The sequence below is a fragment of the Alligator sinensis genome, unplaced genomic scaffold (assembly GCF_000455745.1).
Source record: "Alligator sinensis unplaced genomic scaffold, ASM45574v1 scaffold216_1, whole genome shotgun sequence".
Lineage (NCBI taxonomy): Eukaryota > Metazoa > Chordata > Crocodylia > Alligatoridae > Alligator > Alligator sinensis.
Window position 1 is genome coordinate 3269254 of NW_005841868.1, and position 18822 is coordinate 3288075.

The 18822-nt window shown below is 47.3% G+C and overlaps 1 protein-coding gene and 1 non-coding gene across 7 annotated transcripts in view; both read right to left on the bottom strand.

Moving 5' to 3' along the window:
* Positions 1-255: 255 nt before the first annotated feature.
* AP1B1 (adaptor related protein complex 1 subunit beta 1) overlaps positions 256-18822 on the bottom strand; it is a 41106-nt gene continuing 22539 nt past the window's right edge. Inside the window, exons 12-23 of one of the 6 annotated variants that reach the window (XM_006016807.3) lie at positions 14824-15083; positions 14096-14297; positions 12998-13018; positions 12312-12341; positions 12062-12202; positions 10772-10917; positions 9111-9240; positions 8220-8304; positions 7359-7445; positions 4656-4810; positions 3669-3677; positions 256-2436 (exon numbers count right to left, since the gene is read on the bottom strand). In XM_006016807.3, coding sequence (XP_006016869.1) covers positions 2362-2436; positions 3669-3677; positions 4656-4810; positions 7359-7445; positions 8220-8304; positions 9111-9240; positions 10772-10917; positions 12062-12202; positions 12312-12341; positions 12998-13018; positions 14096-14297; positions 14824-15083 — 1341 coding nt within the window. In that variant the 3' untranslated portion in view covers positions 256-2361. The remainder of the gene's footprint in view (positions 2437-3668; positions 3678-4655; positions 4811-7358; positions 7446-8219; positions 8305-9110; positions 9241-10771; positions 10918-12061; positions 12203-12311; positions 12342-12997; positions 13019-14095; positions 14298-14823; positions 15084-18822) is intronic. The other 5 variants (XM_006016809.3, XM_006016808.3, XM_006016812.3 and 2 more) reach the window with 5 other exon arrangements.
* Positions 9934-10031, bottom strand: LOC112548276. Its single transcript, XR_003092088.1, has one exon. It is a non-coding gene; the product is annotated as a small nucleolar RNA SNORD125 (small nucleolar RNA).

The following is an 18822-nucleotide window of genomic DNA, read 5'->3' on the forward strand; positions in this document are numbered from 1 at the left end:
CCTTCCTCCCTTGGAAAATTCATGGGTCCTAGGAAGTTCATGGGTAAATCCTTGCTAGCATCTTGCCGTTGAGGAGTGACAAGCAATTCCTCTATGAGTTCTCAGGTCTGAGATCCAGAAACAAAAAAAAGTTAGCTGAACTCTAGTTGTGCAAGTGATGAGAGAGATAGCAAGTGAGCAGACCCCAGCATATCAGGGACACCTGTGGCACTCTTTTCTTACCCCAGTCTTCTACACAGACAGCAGCATGATGGGAAGATGTCATTTTTATTCAATGTTTTTAAACAAGTAAACATACAATATATTTATATTATATATATTAGATATTTACTGGTGGGATCTGAAAACTCGCACCAAACACTTCTATTTAAGGGTGATCAATTGCTTTAATTTTGGGTAGGAAGAAAATAATTAGTGTCACTGATTTGAAAAGGCAGTGTTCCCCTAAACCCTCCAAAGAGCAACACTGCAAGCAGCCCAAAATATTTCAGCAGGGACACAGCTGCTCCCCTGTTCTGATGGGAGTGCAGTAGCTGATGAGCACAGCAGAATCACACAGTTCCCTAGGGCAGTAAGTGCAGATCCCACTCACTTCCCCCACAAACCAGGACACCTAGGAATGGCTGATCACAGCTGCTGTTGTGGTTAAAAAGTAAGGGAGAGAAAAAAAAAATGAGATTAGGGCTAGAGCGTGAGCCTTACAGAAAACAGAAGCCTAGGATTTCAAGGGGCAGTTTGCAAGTAAAACCTTAGGTTACAGCTGCCTCAAAAGACCCTTTTTCTTGGAAACTTAATTGCAAAGATGGCTGTTGGTGATGGGAGGGTACCAGCACTTAAGGGATTTGATGTACATCTTAGTGCCTGCAGACTCCTTTTCACAGAGGTGCTGTGAGTCCAGGGCTAATGCATATTCCATTCTCCCTCAGACTTATTTAAATATGCATTATATCTTCCATTGGTGGCATTGATTTCCTTCTCATAGCAGCTGTGAGCATTGGCTGGAGTTCAGGGGGCACCTGGTCCCTGCAGGCTCCTTGGAAAGCAGCCATAGTGAGCCAATTCACACTGAAAACGGGCCCTGCAGCCCAGGAAGAGGCTTTTCTTCTCCTGCAGCTGGAAGCTGTTCTATTGCCAGCTAATTATTTACTAGACTGCTCAGCAAGAGCAAGCCACCACACAGACTTAGGGAGTCCAGTATGTGGTAAACTCAAGCCAGCCTTTTAAAACAGCAAAGGAATCTGTTGGGATACTGCTGCTTCATGGTACAGACAGACTGAGCTTGGGTCCGCAACATCTCTTGTGGAACCTGAGGGCTTTGGAGGGGAAGGGAACTGTGGTTTTGACTTCCCTTGGGTTTCCAGACAAGTGCCTTGGGGAAGGGAAGAGCTATACTGGAGTTTTGCCACCTACCTCCTGGTAATGACTGCAGGCAGCAATTCACATTCCGGACTAGCAGTCCACACAACTGCCAACCTCTCCCCACAGAGACTTTGAGCAATTGGGGATGAAAAGGATGGGGCCATTTGCCTGCAGGCTGAGCTGCTCCTATGGAACATGATTCCCTGCTTTGACCTTCCCTAGCAGACTTTGCCTCAAACTTTACCCAGAAGTCCTTTTTATCAGCCCAAATAAAGGAGGAAAATTATTCAGGGCGTCTTAGATCTTAAATCAGCTGCAAGCAAATTAACTCCAGGCTCACAGTGCTGGGAAAGGAGGCAGCCAGAGCAGTGCTTCATGGCAAATATCCCATCAGAAGAGGATCTGTTAGCAACCACTTCTTTAGCAGATGATACATGCACTCAAATACAAGAGACCCATTCACCAGGCAAAACACTGATTTTCCAGGGCTGGGCTTGGCAATGCAGCACAAGCCACACTTCAGCACTACAGCATCAAGTCACTGATTGGATTGGCAGGGCAGGCGAGATGGAACCAGCAGCAAGAATCAAAAGGGAAGCCAACAGCAATACCTGCTGTCCCCTGAACTCGGTTCTTGGGCTGGCTTTGGGATTTCATTAAGAAAGCACTCACTTAATTTCAAGGGCAACAGGGCTATTAAAAGGGGCAACATTAGCCAAGAGGACACTGCATTACTTCACACAAAAGAACTCAACACTGATGCACTGAATCTCAACAGGAGCCCTCCTCCCTTCCTCCCACTCCCTGATCCTGGGCAGCTGAAAATAGACCTTTGGCATTGCCACCTACTCCATGTTCAGCATCTAAGAGACAGCAATGAGGTTTGGGAGGCATCTTGCATCTGTTCTTTGCAGGGACTAGAAGAGACATGCACACAGGTCCTGGTCCCATTTCCTCACTTGGGATGGGGGAGGAGGAGGAGGAGGAGGGTGCCTCAGTGCATTAATTCTTCAAGATGGTTTCATATGCTTGGTAGATGTGCTGGGATACCTCAGGTGCTCGGCATTTCAGAGACAGCTGCAAAGAAAAAGGAGAAAAAAAAAAACAAAAAACAAACTACAATCCAGTCGCACTTTACACCCAGAGCTGTGGAGGCACAGGACCCCAGTCCCCACTCAGCCCCTACTTGCCAGCTGCAGTTAGGAACTGGGGTACAGGATCTGAGCTCCAGTGAAGGCTTCTGGGTGAGTAAAGAGGAGAATGCTGAAGACCAGGGGAGGGGGTAAGAAAGCAGGAAAAAGCCATCCAAAGCCTTAAAAAAGAGCAGGGTGTCACAGACATGCTGCAAAGTGCAACCTCTAATTATTCTGCTACTCAACCAGGCCTCGGCTTTTCTAAATCCAGACACAGCTCCCCCTCCTCACAGACCAGCCAACATTTCAAGCCATGAGGAGGCTGACCAATTTGAGAAACCCAAGTCACAAAACCAAGGTGAGATACTCAAAATAAACCAACTCCTAATTGGAGTAATTTCAGTGCATTGTTCCCCATCCACCTCCACCAGCCCTTATGGCAGGTTGAGAAGCAGAGCTCCCCTGCATGCAGCTTAGAGACAGAAGGTAGAAAGAGCAGTGGGTAAGAGACAGATGCACACTCATCTGTTTGGGGGGTTGAATCACTGGTTGTTATTCTGTTAGTCTCTGTAGGAGCTGACATTTTATATCATCTCAAACTGAAGCCAAAGACTTGGAGTTATTTTTCTGATGAGAGGATTTGAATTCAACCTTTCCCTCTTTGGCTTTACCTTTTAGGAAGTAGGTGAAGGGTAAGGGAATGGGGAACAAAATGCAGAACAGCTGCCAAGGACCATTTTATGGCTGGGTGAGCAAGGTAGCAAATGCAGAGGCAAAGGTTTGCAGAAGTTACTAATGCTTTAGGGTTAGCTTCTTTGGTAGTGCTTGGCTAAAGGGGTCAGAGGGCTAGTGCTCAGCACCGACTTGCCCTACAACAAAGAATGAAGTCACTAGCTGCTTTTGAAAGTGTGGGTCTTCTGGGTAGTGAAGCGGTTTTAAGAGCTGTTGTTCCTCTTTTCCTCCCACCGCCCTCCCTCAGTAGTACAGTCTACCACACAGCAGCAGCTCAATGCCACCCCATGCTGTGCAGGGAGTGCTGGAGGGAACAGAGGCACAAGGAAAATAAATTAAATGGAGTGGCAGGCAGTGGGAGAGTAAAAAAATACCAGTAGTGAAGTAGCGAGAAGGTAGCTGGAGATAGCCATAAAAAGAAAAAAAAAAAAAAAGTCTGCTAACCTCCAAATCCTGCAACATCAGGGCAGACCAGCGGTGGGCAGGTGGGCATGCAGCAACGAAACAGAGACCGGAATCAACACACAAAACTGAGCTCATTGTAATGCAACACAACAAAAGGCTGCAAGGGGAATGACTGGAACCTGTTTTACCTGGACTGGGCTGAAATGGGTCAAGGGGCTGGATAATCCTGAAACTGAGTCTGATGGCTTGACTGTCAGCATCTCAGACCAGAGGGGAGCAGGGCTAGTTGCTATTGTCTGGGGGAGGGCCTGCCTTTGCAGCTGCTGTTTGGCTCTACCATGAGGGACAAAACACATGGAGAGCGTTTAAATCTCCTTAGAATTCAACTTGTCAATTTAAGGAGAACCACAAGCATTTCCCTTAACTGAGTTACTGACCCTGTGGGTTACTATAGCTCAAGTAAAGGCACTTTTCCCACGATTTATCTGATTAGGCCATACAGCCCACTGAACAACTTAGCAGACACCAAGCTGGCTCAATCAGCCACTGTTCCCCTGTACTCTTTAGGGAATGATGTCTACAAGCAGAAATCAAGGGTAACAGATAGGAATAGGGAAGAAAAAAAAAAATCTCTTCTCCCAGCCTGTAACTCAGCCTAGCCTTATAAATCAGAGTAGAGAGGCCCTTTGCCCCAAAAGGCATTCTTTTCAGTATCAAGAGCAGAACCTCTTCTCATAAGTACTTGTGAAGAAGCAGGGGGAAGAGAACTCAGGTTATCCTTTCCTCCAGTTCAGTATGGATTTTCACCCAGCTTGGATATCCTTAGACCAGTCAATTACACCACTAGTTTCTGACACATTCAATTCATGCAATCCTGCTGTGCCTGGGGACTCCCACCACCAGAAGACTATTCACCAAAGGATGGGAACCCCGATTCACCTTTCTAAGCAGAAGGAGTTGAAGGGGGGGACCTTGTATTTTGTGGGTGCTATTACTGAAGAGAAGACTGGGAGAAGCAGGACTTACCGTGAAGCTGGGATTGCCTGGCTGTATTCGTAGCTCTGCCAAAACCCAGATACCGTTGGTCAGTTTGAGTGACTGGTAGAGCATATCTTGGCCCTCCACATTCCTCTTTGCTATGGTGAAGATGTTGCTACCTTGAAGCTTGTTGCTGACAGCATCTGTGCGGACACACATAGTTAATGTTCAAAACTGCTATCAAAGGGACTGCTGAAGAGACTGAATCAGGTTAATGCCAGGAGTAGCAAGAATCAGTTGTCTAGAAGACTTTAAGCTAGGCTTGTGTCACTTATGAAGATGAAAGTAATCCCAAAACAATAGGGCTGTGTGTATAAAGAAACTGGGGACCCCTGTCCCAAGTCACACATGAAGGGCCATTTCAAAGGGGGAGTCTTGGGTGAGAGGGCTTCAAAGGGACTCTTGGATCACATACAGCCTGCAGGCCATCCTCTGGGAACCCCCAACTTTGAATTCAATGTAGTCAGTTTAAAAAACAAAAAACCAAAACCATCAACCACTACTACCAAGACCCAAATGCAGAATAGTTTGTTCTGCAACATGTGCAGGGCTCCCAGCATGTGGCATTAAGTTGAAACTGCAGGTGCCCCTGCCCTTCCACTTGCCTGTAAGCCAGCCCTGCCTCAAAAAAACCCACCCTGTTTTCTCATCTGCAAAAAAAGTCCAAGCAAATCCACAGCACTCCTGCATACAAAGGATATGTTTATGCATTTATGCAGAGACTTGCCAGAAAGGGTGAGACTATCATCACTTCCTTCCCCTGTAGTTGATACCAATGTCTTATCAACAACTCCTCAAAACAGAGGGCCGACTCCATTTAAAGAGTACAGTCTTTAGGCAATTCCAAGAGCAGTTCATTTCCATTAAGCTACCAAGTGGCAGTCACTTGATCATTTCTGTTCCCATATGATTTGGAATCAGTGACCCAGAGGTGAAGCAGCCTGCATTGTTACCCATTTTCTGAACTACTCAATCTCCCCTACATTTTTATTTCTTAAAGAGGTCCAGTACAGATTTTCCAAAGTGGTTGCCCTGGAACAGAACAGAGACACGCCAACTGGGCCTGCATTGGTCTTTCACTCTTGGCTTGAGCTGAGCTGTGCATCATTACTGGCATAGGACCCTGGAGAGAAGACAACAGCAACACCACCATCCAGTCAAGGAAGCCGCAGTGAGTTGGAAACAAGAGGATAGATGTGGGAGAATAGAAACTCACTTTGATTACACCATAGGAATTGATCTGATCCAGTGCTGATGAACAGCAAGAAGCAAAATCTGAGAAGCAATTAAGTCTCTGCTTTGGCACACAAGAAAGAGGACTGTATTACGCAGCACAGGTGGTCTGGATGGTAGGGGTTGGTCTAAGTTATGCTACCAACTAAGCTGCAGTTAAGATCTCTTTTGTCACAAACACTCTTACAACGTGACGTTTGTGAGGAATGATGTGGGTTTTCTATAGGAAAATATGTCGAATTTGAAAGGCTAGAGAAGTTTCTACACTGGGTAGGGCAACTAAGACAGATGTAGAAGCTTAAGGGGAGCTGCAGGGGAATGAAGCATTTGATGATTTACAGGCATGGGTGGGGAGGGAAAGGAAAGGAGGTGTTTTGTCACACTCTACAGAGAGCAGTGTTTGGGGCCATGTAAAGGAATTCTTGGGATATTCTGAAATAGGAAGCAGCATCTAGCAGTCCTGCAGCCTTTGGGAAGGTTCATTCCCTATGAAAAGGGAGCATGAAGACCAGTCTCTACATTGATTTAACTCTAAAAACCACTGCTTGGTGTTTTGGAAAGATTCCAACACCACATGCCCCAATTGCTGCCACTGATCAGATACCAAAGCTTAACATTATCCTTTGGTAGGATAGCTCAGCTGCAATGCCACTATCTTTGGTCTGTGACTGATGCCTTGTTGGAAGAACAGGTACCCCTCTAAGGGCAAAATGCCCCAGACTGGAATCTCCACAATAACCATAATGGACTTCGTCTTTCTTGAATCCAAGAAAAGAAAAAAAACAGGCCATGCAGTGACAATCAAAGTAGCCTGTTAGTGTCTAGTGATAGGAAGGTTTGGGGAGGGCTTTGTTCTAATTTGGAATCTAAACTAAAGCAGAGCTAAGGAAATTAAGTGAGCATTGTTCTAAATGCCTCTATTCCCAGGCAGTTGCCCAAGTCTATGAGAGGACAGAGATTACTCTGTAGCTGTGGGTTTCTAGACTGACGTTATGAACTGACACTGCAAGCATGCACCTCAGCCAGTGCTTTCTGTTCTGCAAAATCTCTCAGCATTCTCTCTGGGTACAAGTAGAAAACAAGTTCATGGGAATAATCTATAATCTTTAAGCAGCAGTTACAGGACTAGATAGCTGTGTAATAGGCCAATACCAAGATGAAACCAAGGAAATAATTACAGGTGCTCTGGTGACATCCCAGACAGCAGTGCCAACCCCCACCTAGCAAACACAATCCCATCTGCTATGCATGGGAAAGTTAGCATTTCAGTTAAACCAAGAACCATTTGTCCACAGGAGTATTTGCAGAGAGAGTACTTTGGTGAAAGAGACAATACAGGAGCCCTCAGCTAGGCCAACTGGTCTGGATTCCATGGGGACTATATGAAGCAGTTATTGTCTTAATCCTCACTAGATTAATCCCAACATTGAACCATGGAACAGATGACCCTGAACTCACCTGCATTGAGAGGACACTCTTTAATCTGGAATTGGGCTTCATTCTCATTAGGAATGTCCTTCCAGGTGGCCAGGAACATCTGTCTCTCTGGAGGGGAGACAGAGGAAGATGTGATGTAAAGCTAAAGGATTAGCCACCCGATCTGCACAAACCTCAAGAGCAGTATGCATGCAGAGCCCCCCCGCCCCGCAACCTTCCAGCAACCTAGGAGTTTAGCACCTTATTTTAAACTAATTTCACTAATAAGCAAAAACAGATAAGTTTCCAACAATGCTCTGTACAACAGAAGAACTACTGCTGTGTTCAGCACTTATCTATTGCAATATCACTAAGTTTTTCAGCCTGGTTGTTGCAGCTAAGTTTAGGCAGGAACATTAAAAAAATTAGATGCAACTGTTGCCAGGAACACAGACGACTCAAGGGTTTAGAGAACAATACAAATGGGAATTGGTTCCAGTGATGTTCAGCAAATGAACTGTATCTTTGCAAGCTTGGCTGCTGACAGATACAGGCTCAAAGTAGAAATAGGCAACAGGAATTAACAGCACAAGTAAAAGGGCCATTAGTATCCCCCTGCAGATATGTTCAGGCCAATGTTAACTTGACCTTGATGCCCAATGCTATGCTCAGTGTACATACCATGGGCATGGCATCTATCCCCATCATTCCCAAGCGGTGTAAACCACAGAATTAGAAGCATCACACTAAGGATTTAGATTTAACCACAGTGTGCCACCTATTGACCATTGACAGGATTACACCTGTATAGGCAACCCTTCAGTACCTCCCCTTTCCCTCACCCCACCCTCACCATGGCTGCTGCTTCTGCTATTCCAGGCTAGAAAAATTCCATCAACTCACCCATCTTCCCATCTTCCACAAAGAGGATATGCAGCGGGTACAAGGTGCTGAAGTAGAACACATCAATATTGTTCTTCACAGCAACCTGGTGTCAAGGAAGAGACTTAGGGACTTCAGCTTTTCCTCCCTGATCCGGAGCAGGAAGGCAGTTCACAGGGGAGCCCCTACATGGCAGGCACTGATACATATCAATGTTTAAGGCAAGACTAAGAGGTCTAAAAGTGAGCACAGAATCTGGACCTCCCTATTCTAATCCAAGCCTCTGATCTACCAGGCTAAAGTTGAAACAGGTAACACAGTAATTCCAAGTACTGCTTAACTCAAGAATAGTCAACATCAAACCTACTATAGCAAAGCCCTGTAATCAGTTTGCTTTTGGACCCCATGCCCTCCAAGAAGCTGGAGTAAAAGAGGACCAGATGGAACCACCTCCCCCTGGCCAAACAGAGCTAGCGTGCCCACCTACTAGCACTCTGTGAAGCTTTAAGAACTAATGCATTGGCCTTTTGACCTAGCCACATTGAGGAGGGTTCCCCCTCTGTAAGCAGAGAGGCTGGGCAGTATCTGAGCTGAACAGAAGATCAAAAAAAGTGTGGATCTTTTTTTCCCCTAGAAGGGCACAGCTACAAAGTAAATAATTCCTCTCTCCCAGAGCCTATCACACCTTTCAGTTTTCCTGTTTCTTCCTCCAAACACCTGCTATGGGGTTCAGCTCAAAGCAATATACAAAGGTTTTTGGACAGCCCGTTTTCCTCTTGTGCCCAGGTGCAATGGCTAGGTCTCCTCCTTGCTGATTCTGCTTTCTATAGATGATAGCTCACTAACTGGAGGCTCATCCACATTTTGGAGCATCCCTTGCTGCTTTGCACTGCCTCTGCCATACAGACTTACCTGGAGGTTGTTGAGAGGATCCATCTTCATGACCGAGCCAACTGTGTTCAGAGGGAGGGAGATTTCCACAGACTGGTTGGGAGCTAGAGGGGTGTGGACCTGAAGAGGAGCTGCTGGTGCCAGGCCGAAGCTGTAAGAACACCCAGAAGAGCAGGCAGGTTAGAGGCAAGAAGCAGCTGTTAGCACTGGGCTGCCTGTAAGCAGAGGCTACAGTTCCTGCAAGGTAGTGGGGGGAGGAGGACACTAGTGACTGTTCATACCCAAATTATCTCCTTGGATGGCACATGCAGCTTGTAGATACCTTTCCACCTCACTGATTTGGAAGCTACCTTTCCACCTCACCAACCTGATGTTTAACCTGGGCTCCAGTTATCTGCTGGGTGTACTAGGTACACTAATCCATCTTTCTGCTTACATTAAAACTCCTCTTGTCCCCACCAGCACTCACACATGTCCTCATTCCATCCATCACTATCCCATGTACCCTCAGTCCTCCCTAACATCAGGGTAGGTAGTTCCTCATGCCACATAGTGGATCAGCCACAGGTAACCTGTACTGTCATGCCTAACACAAACAACAGATTCTGATACCAACAAACCCTACAATTGGTTCCTGCTTAACCATGACAACCAGGACACTAGCTAAACACCAAGCAGGGGCCTTGTGCCTGTGACTCTAAGGCTTTGAGAATCTTATGCTTTCCATCCTTTCCTCTTGTAGCGAGAACCCTGCAGCCCCTAGACATAGTGCTGCCAACCTCTTATTCTTTTAGATACAAAAGATGGATTAAAAATGCCCAGGAGGAAGGGAGAATCTGTTCTTGAAGGAACAGCCTCTTCAGTCAACTTCTTAGAGGCTCAGGTTTACTCATCACCATAGCTGCTCAGAGAGAAGGATCATCATGTGAGGCTGTTCCTGCTTTTGTGGCCTATAAGCTATAAGTCTTCCTCTGGACTCTCAGCCACTTCCTTCTAGCTTCAGTCCAGTCTGATCTTCTGAACTCCAACATAAAATCTTAGAAGTTGGGCTTCATTAGATGAATGGACTGAGGTTGTAAAGCAAGAGGAATCCCAAGGTGTGGGTACCATCACTAGCATTATATTGGTATAAGAGAACAGTGGATAAACAATGAATACCCTTAAACCAGGGTAATTTGGCCCAATTTAGCAGGAAGTTTACACCTGATTCTTTCAGTGGTAAGTGACACACGTTAGTTACACCAACTTCTTCTCTTCACATCTGCCTATCCCTCTAGGGAAAGGAGGGCCATCAATACCCTGCACCATCTCCTTACATGCACGCTCCATTACTTCTGACAGGGCAAACTAAAGCCCTGGTATGGCATGCTGGGTTCACCTGGGAGATGCCAGTAATGACTAGGGTGGTTTCTATCCTAAATTCCAAGCCCAGCATGCCTGGTAAAATGCTGAACTAGCAAGGGACCCAGCTACTGGAAAAAAGGAATTTGAAACTGGCAGCAACAAACTCTGCAGAACTGTACTCCCTCAAGTCAATACGCCAACAGCAGCTTGCAGACTGTTCCTGTTGCATGCAGCCATGTCTTGCACTTAAAAAACCCCTAAAAAACAAAACTTCAAGCCTAAACTAGACAGGTTAATGGAATGGCCACACTGAAGCCCAACCCTAGCAAGTACTTTACCTGTTGCGGTTGAACTGGATGGCAAAGTCAGACATGACTTGCAGGGCCTTGTTAGTTAACAAGAGGTCCATGGAGATGGAGCCCACCTGACGGCTGAACGTACCAGAGATCTCCAGGCCCTTTGCCTTCATGGCTGGGAGCCAGACCTAGGTTATACGGAGACAACCCCCCCCAGTTTTACTGGATTTGAAACATGAGGTGAGGTCCCACTTTGACAGAGTTGTTGCGGACTGTGGGGAGGAGTCAAGCTATACTCCATGTCCTGCATGAACTCTTGAACATGGAGTTGCACCCTCCACCCCCATCACAATGGTACAGAGCTAGGCAGTGAAGTTCTCCCAAAAACTTGGAAGTACATTTATAGTAGAACATGGTGCATTTGAGCACAAAATTCTTCTGGTCCGTAAAAAGGAAAGTTTAACTGATAAATGGAGTGTAGCCTTCAAACTGTAGTCAGTTGCTTTCTATCCTGCTGAGATTTGTGAAGATGCGATTAACTAGACACAACACATTGAATGACTCATGGTTGTTCAGGGCTAGGACATGAACCCCTGCAGGTGGCCATCATCTACAGTCCCCAGCATTGGGTTTAGCTAGACTATGAGTACACAGAAACTGGCCTAAGGAGGCAAGTTCCCATCACCAAAGGCCTAACAAATGGCAATGTACACCAAGGTAAGGATTTATGTGACTGATACCTTATTGGACCAACTGCATGGTTGGAATAAAAAACAAAACAAAACAAAGAAACAAACCAACCCCCCACCCCCCAAAAAAACCTCAAACCCGTTAGACAAGCTTTTTCATACAGGACACTCTCCCCTTCATTCAAAAGCTTGCTTAAGTCTAAGCCTATCGCAATTGTGCTGTTGACCTAATAAAGTATAAATCACCCACAAAAATCCTTGCCTCATTTTCTGGACCAACACTACCACAACTGCTCTAAAAGACATTCTATTCAGGGCAACTCCAGCACCGGGATGGAAAGATGTCTGTCCCACCTGTGACTGTCTTGGGTACTCTCTCCATTACTAGATACACAAGACATCATTAGATACAACAGGCCCCTTCACCTGATCATTAAGGATCTACATTTGCCATACCCTCCCTTGACACATGCACCTTGTGTTATGTGGCAGCTCAAGACTTGAAGCTGGTCTCTTTATCCCATGCTACTGTGACAGTGCTGGGCCAATCTTTAAAATAGCAGCAGTATTAAACCCAACTGTTAGAGATGAGCTATATGGACCTAATGCATTGGCAGGAGCCAGTAGAAACTGTTCTACTCACACTTTTGGGTGCCACGTAGGATCCTGACAGAGTGCCCACTCCACCAGTCAGATCAAAAAGGTCTCCCAAGCCACTGCCAAGGGGTGCCCCAAGGTTTGCAGGCACCACAGTGCTGGGAGCTGCAAAGCCAGTGCCACCCATCTGTGTGAAACAAGGAAACAAGTTATATCAGGCATCAGGCAGAGAACAAGAGAATAAATGGAGTGTGCAAAATGTGACAGACAGGTAAACGTGGAAGGTGCACACTCACTGCAGGGCTGCCTCCCACATCGCTTCTCAACTGCAAAGAGACAAGAAACAGACGCATCACTTGAAGCAGAGGCAAAGGAACCCAACTCAGGGTGCCCAACACATGTGGCCATGAAACATTTCATGGAGGGCTTTGGAACAATTCCTGACCCACTTCGCCCAAGAGAACAGCCAGCCCCAGGGCTTATCCCAGGGATGCATCATTTTCAAGGTCTACTTCAGATCTACTTTTTAGCCAACATCTAACAAGCTAAGCTGGCACACGCATGAACCAAGAGCAAGAGACAGAGAAAGCCAGAAAGACCAGAGTTTAAAGGCAGCTGGGAGCTCATTTGCTACTATGGTTAGCACCAGTTTATGTAGACATCAGCTACTAATGAATCCTCTATTTAAAGTGGGTTTCTGGGTGTGGAATAACTCCCTCCCCTCCCCCCCAGTTAAGAGTTTATGGCTTCCAGTGGGAAACAGCACAGGGTAGGTGGGCAGCACTACATGAATGCAGGTCTGCCTGTCTTGAACCAGGCTAACTGAAGGAGTTTCTTCATACCCAGCTCCAGGCATGGCAGTAGGTGCAGAAACTCCACCTGCTCCTCTTTTGCTACTGTGAAGAGGGAAGGGGAGGTGAGGGGAGGACATGGATGTTGGCTAGGTATGTTCTAGAGGGCTAAAAAAAGGGCTGATCCATACCCCTTCAGACTCGTCCCCCATCTCCAAGCAGAAGCAGGCAAGGTGAAGAGGTGAGCCAGCCACATGCAGAGAGAGACAAGCCAGGAGAAAGAGACACAAATAGGAAGACAAGAAGGGGTGGAGGGAACAGAAGTTAGTTAAACAAAGCTGTTCAATACATCTGACAGACAGTGTCCACCTGGCAACTGTAGCACAAGGTGGGTGTCCAGACAGACCCCTTCTCCCCTAGGACATAGCACAGCACCACTGTGATGTTCTCCATTGGCTCATACTATTTACCTTTGCACCCTGCATCACTTCTCCACAGCAGAGCTCTTCCTCTAGTTTGGCTACACACTATCCCAACTCCATCCCTCCAAACTGACAGTTTGGATCCATTATTTCAGACAGATCTGCACCCCTTTTTCCAAGCACACCCATTATTTCATTGGCTACTGAACTTCACTCAAGTGCCACACCCACCATTAGATTTCCTTCCACGGTAAGGACCACTATCATGGTACCCACTTGCTAACAGAAAAGATGCAAGAAATTTTTATGCCAGACAAGCAACTAGGCCAAGTCAAGAGCTCACAGGCAGCTCCCACACCTAGTGGTCTTTCATGCCTCACACAGGCAGCATTACATTCATTACATTTGCTTCATGTCAGCTTAGTGTTCTAACTCTTCATGGAAGATTGGAGAACTGATTGAACTTCACATGCCTGACCAACATGCTGGCTGCCCCATCAGTGATTTCCAGTCCTTTTTTGAAAATGTGATGGTTAAAGGAACAGACCATGAAGTGCCTGCTGCTTCCCATTCAGTAGTACATGCTCCAAGTGCAAATGTCAGTCCCAGGATGGCAACTTCAGCTCCATCCCTGTGGCAGGTTAAAGCACATACAACTGGATGGAAGACAAAGCTCCCAATAGGACCCAAGTTAATTAAGGTAATTATATTCCAGATTCCAAACACTAGGAGGATGCTTCCTCCTATCTGGAGCAGCCTATGTTGTTAATAAAGCCTAGAAACACAAAGACCACATCTGTCAGACAGACTACCAACACCCCAGTTTACAGTCCATTAGAATGCAGTCAAGCAAAAACAATGACGTACCAGGCTGTCCAAGCCGCCTCCAAGGAGATCCACAGCACCCATCTGCACAGAAGATGCAGCAATAGGAGGCCCACTCACTGGTGGGCCCAGGTCAAGGTTCAGGAGATCACCCAGGAGATCACCCTGAGTTGGGATGACAGCTGGCTGTTCTGAAGGCTGAACTCCTGCTGGGGCTGCATCAGGGCTCTCTGCACTTTCACTCCTAGAGAAAGCAGCAAGAGGAAAGTGAAATGCATTACACCCCTTTCAGTTTCAACCTGATAAGCCAGAGGCCTCAGTGAAGAGGGTAAAATTCACTACAGCAGCCAAGGTCAATGAGCCACAGACATTCCCTCCCAACATAAGTCCCTATGCTTTAGAATCCATGAACTGATAAGGTAAGTGCCCAGAAGGGATCATGGGCTCAAAACAGATAGCTGCTTAATTCAGTCCATATCTACTACTTTTACCACATGCTCTCTCTCTTCCTAAGACAAAAGCATAGTATGCAACAGAAGGCAGAAGAAAATGTTTGGTACAACACTGCAGAAGCCAAGGCTTCAGTGTATCAGGTGATCTTGAGAGCATGGAGACAGTCTGGCCCCATAGTGAAACAAAAGTGTATTAAAAACATTGCTCACAGCCGGTTATCAAATACCAGGCCATTTCTAGGCACAGTGTGGAGAAGGCAAATATGATCTGGGAGGAAGAGACAGCCAGAAACAAGTAGAGACATCCTAGGTACTCACGACCCTGTTCGTGGAGGCAAGCTCTTGTGCACAACACCTCTGCTCCCCTCCACAAAGGCACTGGGGGGCTTGTGATAGACAGAAGCCAGAGTACCAATGTAACAGATCAGCTCATCCAGCAGGGTAGGCTCGATCAGGTCCGTCTCTTCTGAGATGAGGGGTTTCTCTGCCAACACCACTTCCTTGGCAGCCACAGGATCAGTGGAGAGCAGACGCCAGTAGATGTAGCCTCGGTCCCTTAGGTCTGGGTTATCAGAGTCCTTTGGGAAACATTTATGAACACAATTCACATGATAGCTGAACCTAGTGGGGGAAAGGTTTGGACTACTGCAGTGGCCTAGTCTTACAGCATCCCTCTAGGAAATCAAATGCCCAAATATAACCCCCAGCCATTAGGTATCTGGCGAGGGAAGAACAGAACACTTGATGACCAGCTCTGCTGTGCTTGTCAGCTACAGATCCAAGATGAGTTGTAACCATTTTGTTGCCTTTTTTTAAGCAAGGATTCCATTCAGGATAACGGCAGGAAACCTCCTGGGACAGGTACAGAAGCATCAACCCCCCCCCCCTTCAAAATCCTGTTTGCAATCATTTTAGTAGTCAGGCTGCTGCAAAGAAAGAACAGGCTAAAAGGGAGTTAAGATGTGAAATTACTGCAGTCTTGAAAAAGAGGTTTAATAAGCTATACTTCATATGAATGTGCTCAACATTCAAGTGCATGAAGAGCAAGTTTCATACCATCTCCATTCTATTCATAAAACTACCTCCAAAATCTCCAAACCTTTATTTCCATAGAGCCCTTCCTAGCTGAAAAGGCAAGCTAAACCCTTGCTTCAGCACTGCCCAGAAGGTCACAGTGATTGGGGGCTCCTGGCCTCACTACATGCTGTACACACAGCAAGTGACAGTCCTCCATCACATGCTTGCTGGTGCAGACAAAGCAAATCTGCTTCTTGGCATTCAGAGCCCTTCACAAATGCCAAAGGACAGCAGCTGAATGGTTTCATGGGTAGTTCTCATCACTGCCTTCCTGATTCACTATGAAAGACACAAAACGCACATTCTGCCTCCCCTAACCTGCCAAAAGTGGCACTTCATCCTCACAAAGCAAGACTGATTTTCCCAACTTTTAATGAAAGCTCCCAAAACCCCACTGAAGGCACAGTTCAAAACAGGCCTACTTCACTGCAAGCCTTCAGAGTAGCAGAACAATGTTTTCCAGTAGCATTTGGATATCAGAATTTGCTACCACAGGTTAAGTAACAGGAAGATGAACAAAAGACAGAGACCCACACATGATTAGAAGTCAAGAGAACAGGCCTTATGAGGAGAGGCTGAGAGGCATGGGACTCTTCAGCCTGGAGAAGCGAAGACTCAGGAGTGACTTGGTGGCAGCCTGTAAGTATAGGGGTGCGTGCATCAGGAACTCAGAGAACATCTGTTTACCAGGGCACCCTGAGGGAAGACAATGTCCAATGGTCACAAACTGCTGGAAGACCATTTCAGACTGAAAGAAAACTTCTTTACCATCTGAATCTCCAGAGTATGGAATAGACTCCCTCAGAAGTGGTGCAAGCACCTATTCTGGATACCTTTAACAAATGTTTGGATGATTATCTTGCTGGGATCATCTGACCCCAACTGACTAAAGGTAAGCATGTTTTCTCTTCTAGGTTGGCAGATCTCCTCTGGCAGGCTTTAAACTAGGCTCGTTGGGGGAAGGGGATGGCGTGGGTGGAGGAAGCCTCAGACAAACAAGCCAAGCATTGCCTGCAGGAGCAGCCCAGCCTAAACTGATGACAAGCGAAACAGGTAATCAGGTAAGTGACATGGGCCTGGGTACCACTGGGATTAGGGGAGCGGCCCATTCATCTTCAGGAGGCCTCAAAAGCCTCTATACTAATGATCGCAGCATGGGGAACAAGCAGGAGGAACTAGTCCTCCTGCTAGCCAGCACCAACCCAGACATAGTGGGGCTCACCGAAACGTGGTGGGACCCAAAGCATGACTGGGCAGTGAACATCAAGGGCTACAGGCTCTCCAGGAAAGATAGGACAGGCAGGAAGGGTGGGGGTGTGGCGCTCTATGTCAAGGAGCAACACACATCTACAGTGAGTAACACTGGGTCAGAGGAGGAGCAAACGGAAGTGCTCTGGGTTAGAATACAAGGGGGTCAGGGAGAAAGGGACTTAACGGTGGGGGTCTACTACGGACCTCCCAACCAAGGAGAAGATCGAGACCAGGAATTCTTAAGTCAGCTCATGGAGATAGTTAGGTCCAAGGATGTGGTCGTCATGGGTGACCTAAAAACTTTCCAGACATCTGCTGGGAGGAGCAGACAGCCAGGTCTGACCGTTCACGCAGGTTCTTAACTGACATACAGGACCTCCATCTAACCCAGGAGGTACACAGCCCCACCAGGGAAGACACGTTGTTGGATTTGGTCCTGGCCACAGGCGATGACCTGGTACGGGGTCTGCAGGTGCTCCATCACCTGGGCAATCGCGATCATCGTCTGCTGGAATTCACCATCCAGTGCAAGGTGGTGTAAGCCTCCAGCAAGGCAGCAGCCCTCAACTTCCGGAGGGCGGACTTTAACGAGGTGAGAAAACTAGTGGGGGAAGCACTGAGGTCCCAGAGCAGGAGGGAGTTGAGTGACCAGGAGGAATGGTCGTTCCTTAAGGATATGATCCTTCAAGCTCAAAGGAAAGTAATCCCTACATGAGTCAAAGGGGGAAAGAGGGCACAAAGGCCCCCATGGCTCACCAAAAGCATCCGGGAACGTCTCCAAACAAGAAAGGATGCGTACACCCGTTGGAAGGGAGGGGCCATCACGAGACAGGGCTATACCTCGGTAGCTCAGGAATGTAGGGGGGGCGGTCAAGAAGGCCACGGTAGAAATGGAGCTCGGACTAGCGATCCAGATCAAAGACAACAAGAAGTCCTTTTTCAAACGCATAGGGGGGGCAAAAGAAGGTGCCAGGTAACATGGGGCCTCTGCAGGACACACTAGGAAATTTGGTCATCTCACCTGACAGTAAAGCTGACATATTCAACAATTTCTTTGCCTCCATATTTCTGAGGAGGGACTCGGATATCTCCCCCGCTGGCACCCCTGAGGGCCTTGTGGGTGGCACACCCAGGCCTAGGGTTAATGAGGACCTTGTCAGGGAGCTTCTGGAGGGACTAGATGCATTTAAATCCACAGGTCCTGATGATCTCCACCCCAGAGTGCCGAAGGAACTAGCAGGGGTCATTGTGGGACCTCTGGCACAGCTCTATGAGCACTCATGGTGCTCGGGCAATGTGCCGGAGGACTGGAAAAGGGCCAATGTGGTTCCCATCTTCAAAAAAAGGGAAGAAGGAGGACCCAGGAAACTATAGGCCCCTGAGTCTTACCTCCGTCCTGGGGAAGCTTTTCGAAAGAATTATCCTGACATGTCCAGGAAGGGCCAGCAGAGAAGGTTATGCTCAGGGGCAGCCAGCATGGGTTCATTAGGGGCAGGTCTTGTCAAACCAACCTCGTGGCCTTATATGACCAGGTCACCAAGTCCTTGGACGCAGGTGTCGCAGTGGATATAGTCTTTCTGGACTTCAGGAAGGCCTTCGACATGGTCTCTCACCCCATTCTCAGTAAGAAACTAGGAGACAGTAGTGTTGATACCTACACGGTCAGATGGGTCACTAACTGGGTGGAGGGCCGCATCCAGAGGGTGGTAGTGGACAGGTCTTATTCGACCTGAAGGGATGTGGGTTCCCCAGGGCTCGGTCCTCAGGCCCGCACTATTCAACATCTTCATCAGTGACTTGGGCGAGGGGGTAGAAAGCACCCTGTTCAAATTCACAGATGACACTAAGATGTGGGGTGAAGTGGGTATGCTAGTAGGAAGGAACAGGCTGCAAGCAGATCTAGACAGGTTACAGGAGTGGGCTGATGAGAACAGGATGGGGTTCAGCACTAACAAGTGCAGGGTAATGCACCTGGGGAGGAGGAACCAG